The sequence below is a fragment of the Galeopterus variegatus genome, unplaced genomic scaffold (genome assembly GCF_000696425.1).
Source record: "Galeopterus variegatus unplaced genomic scaffold, G_variegatus-3.0.2 Scaffold5291, whole genome shotgun sequence".
Lineage (NCBI taxonomy): Eukaryota > Metazoa > Chordata > Mammalia > Dermoptera > Cynocephalidae > Galeopterus > Galeopterus variegatus.
Window position 1 is genome coordinate 119,182 of NW_007731402.1, and position 14,744 is coordinate 133,925.

The 14,744-nt window shown below is 32.8% G+C and overlaps 1 protein-coding gene across 1 annotated transcript in view; it reads left to right on the forward strand.

Annotated features, from left to right (window-relative positions):
- The window catches only part of LOC103604624 (glutamate receptor ionotropic, kainate 2-like), a 111,717-nt gene that overhangs the window by 87,056 nt on the left and 9,917 nt on the right, over window positions 1-14,744 (forward strand). Inside the window, exon 5 of the mRNA XM_008589199.1 lies at window positions 2,292-2,509. Coding sequence (XP_008587421.1) covers window positions 2,292-2,509 — 218 coding nt within the window. The remainder of the gene's footprint in view (window positions 1-2,291; window positions 2,510-14,744) is intronic.

Here is a 14,744-nt window from a genome sequence, read left to right on the forward strand (position 1 = left end):
AATTCTTTTACAAGTAGCATTGAGAATTACAGTGTAACCAGGCAACCTGCTAATAGTGACATTCTCATAATAAAAGTTTGATCATAACAAAGATTTAAAAAGAAATTATACCACTTTAAAAAATAAAATTCTATATTTTTCACTTATGTTTTCTAAACTTTTTGGAGGTCATTGAGAATTTGTAAACTCGTAATATGAACTGGATATCAATAATATGTAGCAATTAGAAATAAGACTATATGTGATATCTCGGAAGAATGGCAAGTAATGCAAGCAATGAAAAATTCAAATATACATTTGCTTTGCCACATAACTACTTCAATGCTGGTGGATACATGTAAGAGGAACCCATACTATTCTGGCTGATGCCTAGTTCCCCAGGAATTAGTGGGATATAGTGCTGGACATGACGTTACCTTGAGTACATGACAGTCAGCCCCTAACCAGGCTCTGATTCACAAAAACCTTCCAGGTACTCACTTTAAGTCCTTGGGTAAGATATGAACTTGTGGTAATTGGGCCATTTTTGTCAAATGTCTGAACTATTTTTTTTCCCAGTCTTGTTTGACTTTATCGGTGGTGCTGTTTTTTTTTTTTTTTTTTTTTTTTTAAAAAAAAAAAAAAGAAAAATTTTCAGCCAAAACTGCTGATCATTTTGGGGGTTTTTTTTGTTTTTTTGGGGGGGTTTTTTTTTTTTTTTTTAAAAAAAAAAAAAAGAAAAATTTTCAGCCAAAACTGCTGATCATTTTGGGGGTTTTTTTTGTTTTTTTGGGGGGGTTTTTTTTTTTTTTTTTTTTTTTTTTTTAAAGAAAAAAAAAAGTAAAATTGTCAGCCAAAACTGCTGATCATCTTGGGAGTATTTTAGTGTTTCAGTGTCTGAGTGTGTGTCTGACAGGGCCTAGGAGCAACTACGTCAGAAAGGTACTTTTCTGTTTTTTGTTGTTTTATTTTCTCTTACAGAGTTGTAGGGAGAGTCTGGAGCTGGAGTTGGCTGTCATGTCCAAGTCTGTCTGCTTTTAAAATTTTGTTTGTTTGAAATTACAAGGGTAAGATGAACTGCAGTGTAAGATGGGCTGTTTTGTTACAGTACACTCACGGTATCACTTCTTATTCAATGTTAACATGAGCAATTTGTTTTATTTTTCATTCCATCTAAAGATGCGTTACATTACTGCATGAGTGATTATATGAAGGATATGACTGTAAAACAAATCAGCAAAAAGGAGTCCATCTTTGCTTCATTCCATTTTACTCAAACCCTATTAAAAATTAAGTATTTTGTGGCCTATGCTTTCCTGATTATAGATTAAAAATGATTAAAAGTGAATAGTAATATATATATAACCACAAGAGTAGTGTACTTTTCATATTAAAAATTATACATACTGATATATCTTTATTTCAACATTAAGACTGTAAATAATGTGGTAAAACTATTATTTAAATAACAGGCTGAATTTTTAAATTGTTAGGATTTTATTTTGTAATCTAAATGAATTAAAATTAACAATAAATATAAGTAAAATATAATTCTCAGATCCCACTTTTAAAATTAACACCATGAGCAGGCAACTCCAGCCATACATTGTGATATATTTTAAAGTATTTATATATGTATAAAAATAAATTTGTGACAATTTAGCTCTTCATTTTTATTCTAATTTCCTTCATTGAGGCTAACCATAGTGATAGGAGATATTTTCTTATACACAAGGAAATAATTTGCTACCTTATTAAAAATGAATAAAGGGCTAAAATCCCACATCATCTCAAGAAATGTGGGTAATGAAAGCTATTCTATTATTATACAGCATTGCTTTTTCAAATATCAAGATAGGCAAAATGTTTAAGCTACATGCACATGAAAAGTGAAGCTCTGTGTAAATCTTAAGAAACAGATGTGAACATATGTTAGATAATTTCCTCTGAAACCCACATAATCAATAAGAATATGAAAACTATGTACATGTAATTTATAGAGAGTTCTTTTCTCTCTTCTAATGTTATTTTTATAAAGAATTTTCACTTATTAATATTGTAGTTGGTACTTTGCATCATCTCAGGTAGAACTTGGGCCTCCTGTTACTAAACACAAGTCCTAAGAGATTGTCTATTATCTGAAATTAGCTTCTGCTCTCCCAATGGTTGTTGCTTGCTTACTAAAATGATATGTAAATCTATGGTTTAACCTTCTATTACACAGTGATTCCATTCTGCCACTGTAACCAGAAGTATCTGATTGCTGATCAAATTCTCTGTATTCGTTTCACCTTTCCCCCAATCTCTGTTAGGTTCTGAGCTCATGCCCAAAGCGCTCTCCACCAGGATAGTGGGAGGCATTTGGTGGTTTTTCACACTTATCATCATTTCTTCGTATACTGCTAACTTAGCCGCCTTTCTGACAGTGGAACGCATGGAATCCCCTATTGACTCTGCTGATGATTTAGCTAAACAAACCAAAATAGAGTATGGAGCAGTAGAAGATGGTGCAACCATGACATTTTTCAAGGTAAGTCCCACTGGTTACCTAATATTTATGTATTAAAATGATAGAGCACAAACAAATCTTTCTCTTTTCATAAATGGCATTGCGTAGCAAAGCATTATTTCTGTAGAGTAATTAATAGCATATACCTCAAGGGGTGGAGAGGTGTACAACTAAATATATGCCCATCAAGAGAATTATTTTAATACGTGAAAATGATAAGATTTTGCTTTACAAGTACTCTATTCTTGGTTTGAGGGCAATCTGCCCAAAGGGGACACTTTCATTTTCCCAAGAATGTTTTATCTTTGAATGAAAAAATAATGTGTTTATTGAAAATTGTGTAGTAGTAGATTCAGACTCTACAAGGCTTAGCTATTCCAGAAGAATAGAATAATTACATGTAAGAATGTTTTCCAACATACATTTCTTTTTGTGGAAATGAAGCAGGGTATAAGGGCTAAAGAAACAAGGAGAAACAGTTCCTATTATGTGTACATTCATCCATCTAATATTATGGGAGGCACGCATCTGAAAACAGGCTACTCATTTAACTCACAGTGGTTTCCAGATGGACAGTCCTATGCAACGTTTAAAGGGAAAGTGTGTTTATCAAGTTCCTGGCCTATGGAGTGCCTTTCCCTTCTCTTCTCCATAATCTAGCTCATCTCACTGGCCCAACGTTGAGCAGATGGGGACATTTCACTTTAGGGAGTCAATATCACTTTATGATTTCTTTTAAATTTTGCCAAGTATTTTTACATGCTTTGTAGGTTGGGTAAATTTTTAAGCATTAGTATTTTCCTTTAGTGTTTATACAGAAGTAATTGGCAGTTAAAATGTGCAATGAATGTGGTAGATATTTTTCTTTTTAAAAAGTTACCGACTCAAGCTATAAAATAAATTCTTTCATCAAGCATTCATCAACTGCTTATTGAGTGCCAGAAATTACACTGTACATGGGTTATTTTATGGCAAACAAGATCTAGCTCTTAATGTCAAGGAATTTACACTTTAATTGAAAATAGAAGAATAAATCAACAATCATAGAACTGGGTTTTATGTGACTTAAAACAGCAATTTTGCCAAATTATGTAATTTTCTTTGTAAAAATTCTTATAAAACTAAATCAGTCTTTTAGAGTAGAGTTCTAGAGAACACTAAATTTCTAAGAAGATAAGATAGATTTGATTGTTTTGTCAAATCCATATCATTATTAAAATTTAATTATTTTTAAAGTCAATTTCTCATAGCTAGATTAAAGATTGGATGCATATTTTACATTTAAATGAAAAATCTTCTTATTTAATCAAATTTTTGCTGAATAAGCAAATAAGAGCATAATTCAGCATGATGTGATTTGACTAAATTAATTGCAATGGATCCACTTTCCCTAATTTAATATTTAGAATTATTAGACTATCTTTCTTATAAAACTATTTTTAATATCTTTTGTTTTTTTTAAAAGAAATCAGCTGTTGAAATTGCTAAGTGCACATTGCATCAACAACTTTGCATATATGTGATACGTTTAAATTACTACAGTATCCAGGAGACTTTTATTGCCGAGTTTGTAAAATAACACAACTAAAGTACCTAACAATGTGATTTGACACAAGAACACAAGAAGTGTTTATTTCTGTTTCACAAATATGTCAGGGTTTTCATTTCATTTTTATTTTCCAGAAGACTTAAGTATCTCTTCTCAAAGCTCTAACATACTGTGAGCAAAGTTCATCTCTGAAAAATCAATTCCAAAACACATTTCTCTTTTCTCTTTATGTCATTTTTCTTTTCTTTCTTTATCTTACCAATCTTCTTTTCTTTTTCTTTTTTTCCTTAGTTCAATTGTTCTCTGCTGTGTTATTTTTGCCCATCTTCACTTTTTCTTGCTACTGACTTTTCTTCTTACTTTTTCATCTCTTGTTTTTCTCTCTCTCATACAAGGATGCCTCTAGCACCTGGAGCACATTGACATGAAACAACTTTCTGTTTTCAGCAGCACGGACTTTCTTCATAATTGAAACCTTCTGGAATATACACTAGTCACCTTAAAAACAACAGTGATGATCACTAAGTTGACATTACTTTGTATTGCGAGCTTTATCACGTGCTAAATTCTTACTGTTGAAATCAGAAAAGAACTTAGATTTTACAAGGATACATTAAATGCTGATTTTTCTTTAAGTATGTTGGTGTAGTCTTAAAAGATTCTAATTTCAACTTTTTGTTTTGGCTTGTTAAACTATGTAGTTAAACCAGCTATTGTATCAAATAAAAAAAAAAAGAAAAAAAAAAACTTCTTAGCAATCTGGAATTCAAACAAATGCATGCTCATTTTGAAACTCTACAGTGAACCAGGGACTACTGTGTTTAGTCTATTTACATTTGATACCATTCTTTCATTTTTTTTAATTAACAGCCACACATACAAACACACTAGGAAGTACCCTTAAGGCATTGACTTATAAAGGAATTTTCCTCTTGCTTTTACTAATTTAACAAGATCCTGCTGTTAACTAATTGTTCTGGAATGCTCAGTTCCAGAAAATTATTTTAAAGAGTGATATAGTTTTGTTACTCCAAGCAAGAGCTAGCTCAAGATATTTGGACTTAAAAAAGGGTAAGTCCTCATTACTTCAAAGACAGGCAGAATTATAAAGCTATTCTACAACATTTAATAATTCCTTTTTACTAATTTAACAAGATCCTGCTGTTAATTGTTCTGGAATGCTCAGTTCCAGAAAATTATTTTAAAGAGTGATATAGTTTTGTTACTCCAAGCAAGAGCTAGCTCAAGATATTTGGAGTCCTCATTACTTCAAAGACAGGCAGAATTATAAAGCTATTCTACAACATTTAATAATTCCATTTCCAAAGACCTGCTTGATTTTGTTTACTGAGCTCACATGTCTATTGCCTTCAAGATGTGTTCTTCCTTCTTTTATTCTGTATCCATTACACTCCACACACATTCTCTCTAGGGATAAATGTAAAGCCAATGGCTGGCAAAGTAATTGAATATCAAGATGATGGTGGTTTTCCAGTATTATTCCATGTAAAAAATAGAAAACTGTATGTTATTGCCAATATGTTCTTAATCATATTTAGATAACAAAATAGATGGGGGCTTAGGGATTTTATGGAAAAAACATTAAAAGAGGAGTCAAAACCTCCTTCTTGGAATCTGGTACTTTGGTGTACTAAAATTGAAATCTCACCCCAAGGCAATACTCTATGCAAAATGTTACCAAACAACAAGCACATTCTTTTCTCTCCGAAGTATAAAAATTAGGAGAATGAATATATATATATTACAGTACGAAAAATATTTTAGCTAGAGTATGTAGATGTCAATGGCCTCTTTTGAGAATCCCTATATTTCCCAAGTGAGTCATATAACTTCGTATAGTGTATGCTATACGAAGTTATGCCGATTTATTTGTGTCTTCTTCAGTTTCTATCTTCAAAGTTTTATAACTTTCATTGTAGAGGTCTTCCACCTCCTTGGTTAAGTTTATTCCTAAGTATCTTATTTTTTTGGTATTTATTGTAAAAGGAATTTTGTTTTCTTGATTTCTTTTTCAGATAGCTCACTATGAGTATACAGAAATGCTACTGACTTTTGTATGTTGATTTTGCATACTACAACTTTACTGAATCAGTTCATTATTTCTAACAGTTTTTGGTGAAGTCTTTAGGGTTTTCTATATATAAGATCATTTCATCTGCAAACAGGGACAGTCTGACTTCCTCATTTCCAATTTGGATACCTTTTATTTCTTTCTCTTGTCTAATTGCTCTGGTTAGGACTTCCAGTACTATGTTGAAAAGACTTGGTGAAAGTGGGCATCCTTGTCTTTTTCCTGATCTAATGTTGTTAGTATGGTGTTAGCTGTGGGCTTGTTATATATGGCCTTTATTGTATTGAGCTACATACCTTATATTCTTAATTTGTTAAAAGTTTTTTTATCATGAAAAGATGTTGAATTTTGTCAAATGTTTTTTCTTGTGTATGTTGAACCATCTTTGCATCTCAGGGATAAATCCCACTGGATCATGGTGAAGAATCCTTTTGATGTGTTCTTGAATTTGGTTTGCTAGTGTTTTGTTGAGAATATTTGCATCTATTTTTACCAAGCTTATGGACCTGTAGTTTTCTTTTCTTGTGATATCCTTGTTTGGATTTGATATCAGGGTAATGCTGGCCTTCTGAAAAGTGGTGCAATTACCACTTCTTTGATATTTTGGAATAGTTTATGAAGAATTGGGATTAGTCCTTCTTTAAATGTTTAGTAGAACTCAGCAGTGAAGCCATAGATTTTTTTCTTTTTGATTGCATACAACAAATGCACACTTTTGCTTCCCTCCCAAATCTAAAAAATTACAGCCCAGATCAATGTCCTGTAGTTCTTCCCCTATATTTTCTTACAGTGGTTTTATGGTTTCAAGTCTTATGTTTAAGTCTTTACTTCATTTTGAGTTGATTTTTTATATGATGTGACATAAGGTCCAATTTCATTCCTCTGAAGGGGATATCCAGCTTTTCAACACCATTAATTGAAGACACTGTAGATGCATGGATTTTTTTTCTGGGCTCACTATTCTGTTCCATTGGTTCGTATGTCTACTTTTAATACCAGTTCCATACTGATGAAATTATTATCACTTTGTAATATAGTTTGAAGTCAGGCAGTGTGATCCCTCCATCTTTGTTCTTTTTGTTCAAGATTGCCTTAGCTATTTTTTTGTGTGTGTGTTTCCATATGAATTTTAGGATTTTTTTTCTACATCTATGAGAAATGGTGTTGGAACTGTGATAGTGATTACACTGAATCTGTAGATTGCTTTGGGTAGTATGAACATATTAACAATATTAATTCTCCTAATCCAGTAATCCCAGTTCAAAAACTGCGTGGCAGAATACTGCTATGGCGGTAGTCTTTATTCTACCAAAATTGTAGGAAATGTGGCTTTACTGGAACCAGTATGGGTGCATAGCATATATGTATTGCCATGGCAGGGAATCACATCACTGCGATAAATACGTCTATTTTCATGTCAATTTTCCTTTCTCTGAGGGTAGAGTCACTATGACCCATTGGGTATGGTATCCCCTAAGTTTTAAACATCTTCGAAATATCCATTTGTGGTCTAACATGGAACATGGTAACTCTAAGTAATAATGTATTGTATACCTGAATTTTACTAAATACTAGATTTTAAGTGTTTTCACCATACACACACACACAAAAATAGGTGACATGTCAGCTGATGGGTATGCTAATTAGCTGGATTGTGGGAATCATTACACAAGGTACACTTAATATCAAAACATACCATGTTGTACACCTAAAACTATACAATTTTTATTTGTCAATCACATAACTCAACAAAGCTGATTTAATTAATTAATTAAATATTCATCTGTTACTTAATTATTAACTAGTTAATTAAATATTCAGCTGTTTAAGTCAGTGGTTCTAAAATTGACTGCGTATTAGAACATTAAAATCACTTGTGGAGCTTTTCTGAAAATATTGAGGCCCAGGCTCCTCACCAGGCTAATTAAGTCAGAAGATCTTCAGGTGGGATTCCAAGCCTGTGAATTCTTTAAACACCTGCTTTGGTGGTACTATTTTGCAGGCAGAGTTAATTCAGTCTGAAATTTAAATAACCCCTTGTTTGTTGGCATCAATAGTTATAACCAGTTGTATCTACCTCCATTTCTTTCATCTTAGGATGGACTTTTTTCTTTTTCTGAAACCAGACCCCGCAAAAAATCAGACAGGCATAAAATGATGATAAATCATCCGACCACATTCTTCTTATGAATTATTTACCAGAATGGTGTTTATAGCCTTTTAATACAGAGATTTGCTGAGGGTAAATTGTCTTATGTTCATTTCTGACACTGTCCCTGGAGACTCAGTAAATAAGTACGAGGACTGCTGTTCGGCAGGACAGAGAAAGTTAGAACTTTCCTGTTTCTCAGAGCTATATGGTGGGATGAATCTTGACTTTTGTTTGTGTTTCCGAGTAAAAGTTAAGAAAATATATGTTCAAGGAACCTAAGGAGTGAATATTCAATTTTCCTTTGTAAACCTTTGTTGTAGGTTCTTCTGCCATAGGTGAAGGGAAAATTAGAGAAGTGACCCATAAGGGGATATTAGAGTCATGAATTTGGGTTTACCCAATCAGAAATATATTAAGAAGAGATGATTTATAATTGACATTAAACAGATGACATTAATTGGCCTACTCTATAAGCTCATACTAAGTTGGATCCTGAGCAAGAGCTCTGAGATTCAGGCTCATGTACTTTTCTTGCTTGCACTATTGCACTACCCTGTAATATTCAGTGAACTACGTCCTCTCCTTTTCCTGTTGTGGAAAAAGCAGTACCTGTTTTAAGTGATGAGAGTAAATTATTACATAATTCTAATTTACATCTTTCTTTTTGTTACTTGTGAATTCCTTAATATCGCTTTGCAGATGTAAACTGAAACTAAATGTGTCTCAAAAATGACATTTTGGTTTAACTTGGACAATGGAATACCTGATATACTTAGGCCTCTAAGTCAAAAACTGTTCTTGTCAAGTTGCTTACATGTTACTAATTGGGAAATAAGTATGGTTATTTAGAATGCAGAAAAACTTAATTTTTACTTTTTTGTTTGTTTTACATATTGAAGTTTCTGGATAATCTTTGTTTACTGTTTTACTTTTTCTACATAATTAAGTGAATGCAAGAAAATTTAAAAGCTTTATGTAATTAAACACCAATGTATCTGAGCAGTCAATTTAGATTAGTTACTGAGATGTTGATCTGTTAGTACTGATATGTTCTTCATTTTCCATTAGACATTTTTTCAAGAAATCTGTGAATGCAAGAAAATTTAAAAGCTTTATGTAATTAAACACCAATGTATCTGAGCAGTCAATTTAGATTAGTTACTGAAATGTTGATCTGTTAGTACTGATATGTTCTTCATTTTCCATTAGACATTTTTTCAAGAAATCTAAAAAAACTCTAAGTGAAGAATTTTAGAGCCATATAATTTCTCTAATTCTCCTAAATAACTAATTTATTTTTTTATTAATGGTTTCAAACACCGGTTGTGGGAAATGCATTACTGTTAACATTAGTGTAAGTGGTAGTATTTTGTTAAATAAGGTTGGTATTTAAAAAGTGTTGCTGTGTTCTTATTAGTGTCTAATATAGTTTTGGTGTAAGTTAGTCATGTTTGAAATAAATATTGAAAACAATTCTTTACTATGCATTTGATTTATTTATGCAGTAAGGAAGTTATTTTTACCCAAGGAGGTTGTCTCCCTTACCCTTTCCTCATCCAAAACACAATTTATTGTATGTGAGGCCTGATCCTATGTTTATTACAGGGATTTGCATAAGGCCTGCAGGAAACCAACACCATTTTACTATGTTCCCATTGCAGGAAGTAAAATGATGCCTTTGAGTAAAGCTGTTTCATCAGACACTAATTCAGCATGCCAAGTTACAGCAATCAATGGTGAAACAGCAGATGTGAAGGCTAGCTGGCATCAAAGCATATGAGTCAAAGACTTTCCTATGGGAAAGAAAGTGCTTCATTACACTTTATCTATAGTGAGAACATTGGTTCTATCAAGCTGTCTGAAAATTAGAATATGATGACTTTTATTACCGTAGCTCTGCCAGAGTGAATTCAATAGTTAAAAAGAAAGCAACAACACCATTTTGGGAATTAGAAGAAGTGATTAGAGTTTTAGTGTATTTAAACTTGGAAGTAGCAGCAACTTTTGTCTTAGAAAGTGGCTTCTCTAAAATATCTGAGGGACAGCAGTTTAATCCCTTTCTAATTGTTGCATTTTCAATATGTACTAATGCAGCTTTGGGCACTTCAACTGAAGAAAGAAGTTATATGTTTGAAGTGTAAAATCTGGGAAGCAATGCTTTAATTGCCTTGGAAAGCAAGTGCATGAGGCTGCTCCCATTCCAGGATGCACTGTGGTTCTCTCTCTCCCTTTTCCTCCCTCCTCTGCTTTGTGCAAGGACCACTTCTGCCTTTAATTGCCTTGGAAAGCAAGTGCATGAGGCTGCTCCCATTCCAGGACGCACTGTGGTTCTCTCTCTCCCTTTTCCTCCCTCCTCTGCTTTGTGCAAGGACCACTTCTGCTGTTTGTAAAGTCAGGATGGCAGCTCAAACACCATGTCGCACCTCATCAATCTTAGGAGAGAGGGCCCCACAGGGAGTGAGAAAACTCGAAACTCAGTTAATATAGTGATGTTGAGCCGGCATGTCAAGTGCTGGATAATGGATAAGAGTTGTCACTGTAAGAGTTTATAGCCACTGGTTAGGCAACATTTTGAAGGGAATTCAAAAACGACATATTTCTGGACATAAAAAATAGGCTGAGATAAATATTATCCAAAAAAACCTTGACATTCTAGAAGTTGTAAAATTTTATATTTTAGATAAAAATAACTAAAATGAAAGTCCCATTTCTTCTATATAAATTGGTGAATAAAAGAATCATTTGTTATTTCTAAAACAAACATACAAACAAAACACCCACACTCTCTGGTTTGTTAATGCTTTGAAGAAATTGTATTTATTGGCATTATGGCTATGAAAGATCTATTAATCATGCTGACTGATTTTTTTTGGGGGGTGGAGGATTTGTTCCAGCTTAGAGTATCAGCAAAGACATATTGTCCTCATTTCTTTAGATAGTCCATTAATTACAAGGTGAATACCCTGAAACTTTTACTTAATTTAGAATATACTTGTCAGTTAATGTTCATGATTTTTCATACATTATGCTGTCTTTTTTGTAGGGGAACCTTTTTTTTTTTTTTTGTTACAAATGCATTTTAAACTAATAAGACTCTTTGGTCAGCTGATTTTTTAATAAATTTCTTTTGTTCATTTGTTTTCCTATCCCTTTCCAAAAGCCAAAATAGCAGTAATACCACTTTGTCCTTTGTTATTAAAAGCTGACTGAAGATACCGCATACTAGTTTTTTTCTTTCCTTATATCATGAAGCAAAACATGGTTTACTATTATTCCCTGCTGCTGCCATCTTTGATGATTAGATTTTTATTTAAAGACAATGCAGTACATTTTTTCCCTTGTCATCAAGCAAAAAAAATTAGAGTCATGCACTGTTCTGATGTCCAGTGATCTCACCACTTCATCATGCATATTCACAAAGAGCAAGCATAATTCGTAAATAATCTGACTTTTTATATTCTTCTCTTCAATCCCAGATAGATCAGAAAAAGGAGAAAATAAACTTTAGAGCTCATTAATTAAAGTCGATCATTGCAGGGTGAACATAATACATTCCTCAAAAATATTGCTTTAAAAAATAAAACTGAGTTAAACATTAATGGTAAATGCCTTATTCTTAAAGATATCACATTCTGAAACAACTGGAATCTCTGCCTCCGTGTTGTGATGTTAGCAGCTGTGGCAGTGCCTAGAATTCATTTTTCTTATACCCAGTTCCCATATTAAATCTATTTTAGAGAAAGAATAGTTTAGGGTTGGCAATAAATTGTACTTTTACATTTACTGACAGCATTTGAATAATGATTCTGATTATTATTAGACTATTGTATGCACCATAGAACTAGTGAAGTTCAATGAAAAGATTTGATTATCTCTAAAGGTAGGTGTTTCATTTATTAAATATTGTAATTACAGCTAATTAGAAGCTACACAATAAATTAGTTTGCTTTGTAGGTCCCTTGACTGTTTTCAGAACACTATGAGCTTATGCTTCATTTTAATTTATTATAAAAACAATTAAATAAAGACCAGAGAATTGAAAAACAGCATTAATAATGGATATGACTGATCGTTAAGTCAATACAATAATTTAACATAATGATTAAATGCACAAACTAGATTTTGGCATGAAATCCTACATCTGTCACGTACTAGGGATTTTTTTAACTTCTCTGGGCTTCTGTTTTAAGTAAATTGGGGTATAAGTATATGTCTTACAGATTGTCCATGTAAACACTAAACATGTAATAAACTCCCAATATGTACTTGCTGCTATTTTTATAGTAAGGATCTTAATAGTTGAATTGTTAAACTTCTGTAGCAGATGAAACCATTTATCCAGTATGTTCCTTGAATGCTTGCACTCTTGGAAATATAGTTTATCTACAGTTAATACCACAGTCTGACACTAAATGGTATTTTAGTTTCATTAATAATTTGAGCCTGATTGTAGATTACTAATAAACAAATATTCTGGATTACTCTCTGATACTGCTGAAAAGATAAAATACATCAGGAATCTAGTTCCATCCATACATCATATATAGTTTATTTTAAAAATATATTTGATTATTTTAGTGCAGTTTCAGTTTCAAAGCGAAACTGAGCAGAAGGTACAGTGATTTACCATATACTTCCTGCCCCCACATGCAGAACCTCCCTGTTATCAACATCCCCCATCAGAGCGATGCATTTGTTAAAAATGATGAACCTACATTGACACATCATTATTTCCCAGAGTTCATAGTTTACATTAGGGTTCATTTTGGTGTTGTATATTCAATGGGTTTTGAAAAATTTATAACTACTTCATATGATACTGTACTATAGTATGCTATGCAATACTACACTATATTGTATATTATACTATCCTGAAATATAAAATTACCCTGTATGATACTATAATGGACATGTGTCATTAAATATATGGATGTTTAATTAATGATCTTTTTATTAGTTTGTAAGATTTGCTTTGACAATTTATGATCAAAATTAATGCTTAAATAGAAGAAAACCCCCACTTTTATTTTTTTTCCCCTATGTGAATATTAAGCATCACAATTTTAAGAAAGATTCTTTCCTCTTTAGAAAATAATGCTAATTATTTATGAGAATTGCAGAATGTTGGGGGGGAAAAAAGTAAAAAAAGTCCAGAGTCCAACCTGCAAAGACCATTTTTAATACTTTGTAACAATAACCTCTAATATTTTCTCTACAGATGTATTTTGATGTCACTGTCTCTTCTCTTGTTTCAGTATTAAAGACTTGTAACCTTAATACAGCTACACTAATTCTGTTATACTGAACACAGGTAATGATGCTTTCTTCATGAATATGTTTCAACAGTTCATTGTCATTAAAATAGAATTGTAAAAATGCTCTTATAATACTTTCAAAATAATGTGTTCTTGAGATAGAGTCTAAAGCAAACAGTCTTTTGCTAATTTCCAAATTCATTCCAACCTGGTCATTGCAAAACCTCAAGTATCAAGTATATTTTCAGACCACAATAGAATAAAATTAGAAATTAACAATAAACAAAGCTTTGGAAACTATACAAATTCACAGAAATTAAACCATGTGCTCCTGAATGACCAATGTCAAAGAAGCAATAGAGCAAGAAATCAAAAAAAATTCTCGAGACAAAAAATACAAGCACAACTTACCAAAACCTATCGGATACAGCAAAAGCAGTACTAAAAGGGAAGTTTATTGCAATAAGTGCTTACATCAAAAGAACAGAAAGACTCCAAATAAACAACTAATGTTAAATCTCAATGAACTAGAAAAACAAGAACAATCTAATTCCAAGACTAGTGGATGGAAAGAAATAAGATCAGAGCAGAACTAAATGAAATAGAGACCAAAAGAGCAATACAAAAAAACAGCAAAACAAAAAGTTGTTTTTTTGAGAAGATAAACAAAATAGACAAGCCATTTTGGGGGCCTGAGTACCACATTACAACATTTAGGGAAATGTTTCATAAAGAATCCCACAGATCTGATGATGACAGTTATGACAGTTATGAGGAAGAAAGTGGTGATGATTGTGACAGAGGCCCCACTGGAATTTAGGGAAAATACTGGAGCTATTTATGTCTGTGAGGGAAAAAAAAAAAAGTGACTTTAAGATAATCAGCAAAAGTTATTATTTTTTTTTTTTTGTCTTTTGTCTTTTTTCCGTGTCCGGCAACGGATCGCAACCCTCAGTGTTGCCCCCGTACCGGACCGGGGACCGGCAACGGGATCGCAACCCTCGGCGTTGCCCCCGCGCCTCGCTCAGCCAGTGAGCGGGAACCGGTCTGTATGTGGGATCCGAACCCTCGGGCGGGAGCGCCGCCACGCTTCCCAAGTGGTGCACTTATCCAGTGCGCCACCGGGCCGGCCAGACTGACAGGTTTTGATTTTCGCCTTATAAAGTCTGCTTTTCTTTGTCACTTTCCAAATTCAAGCCTTTATCATC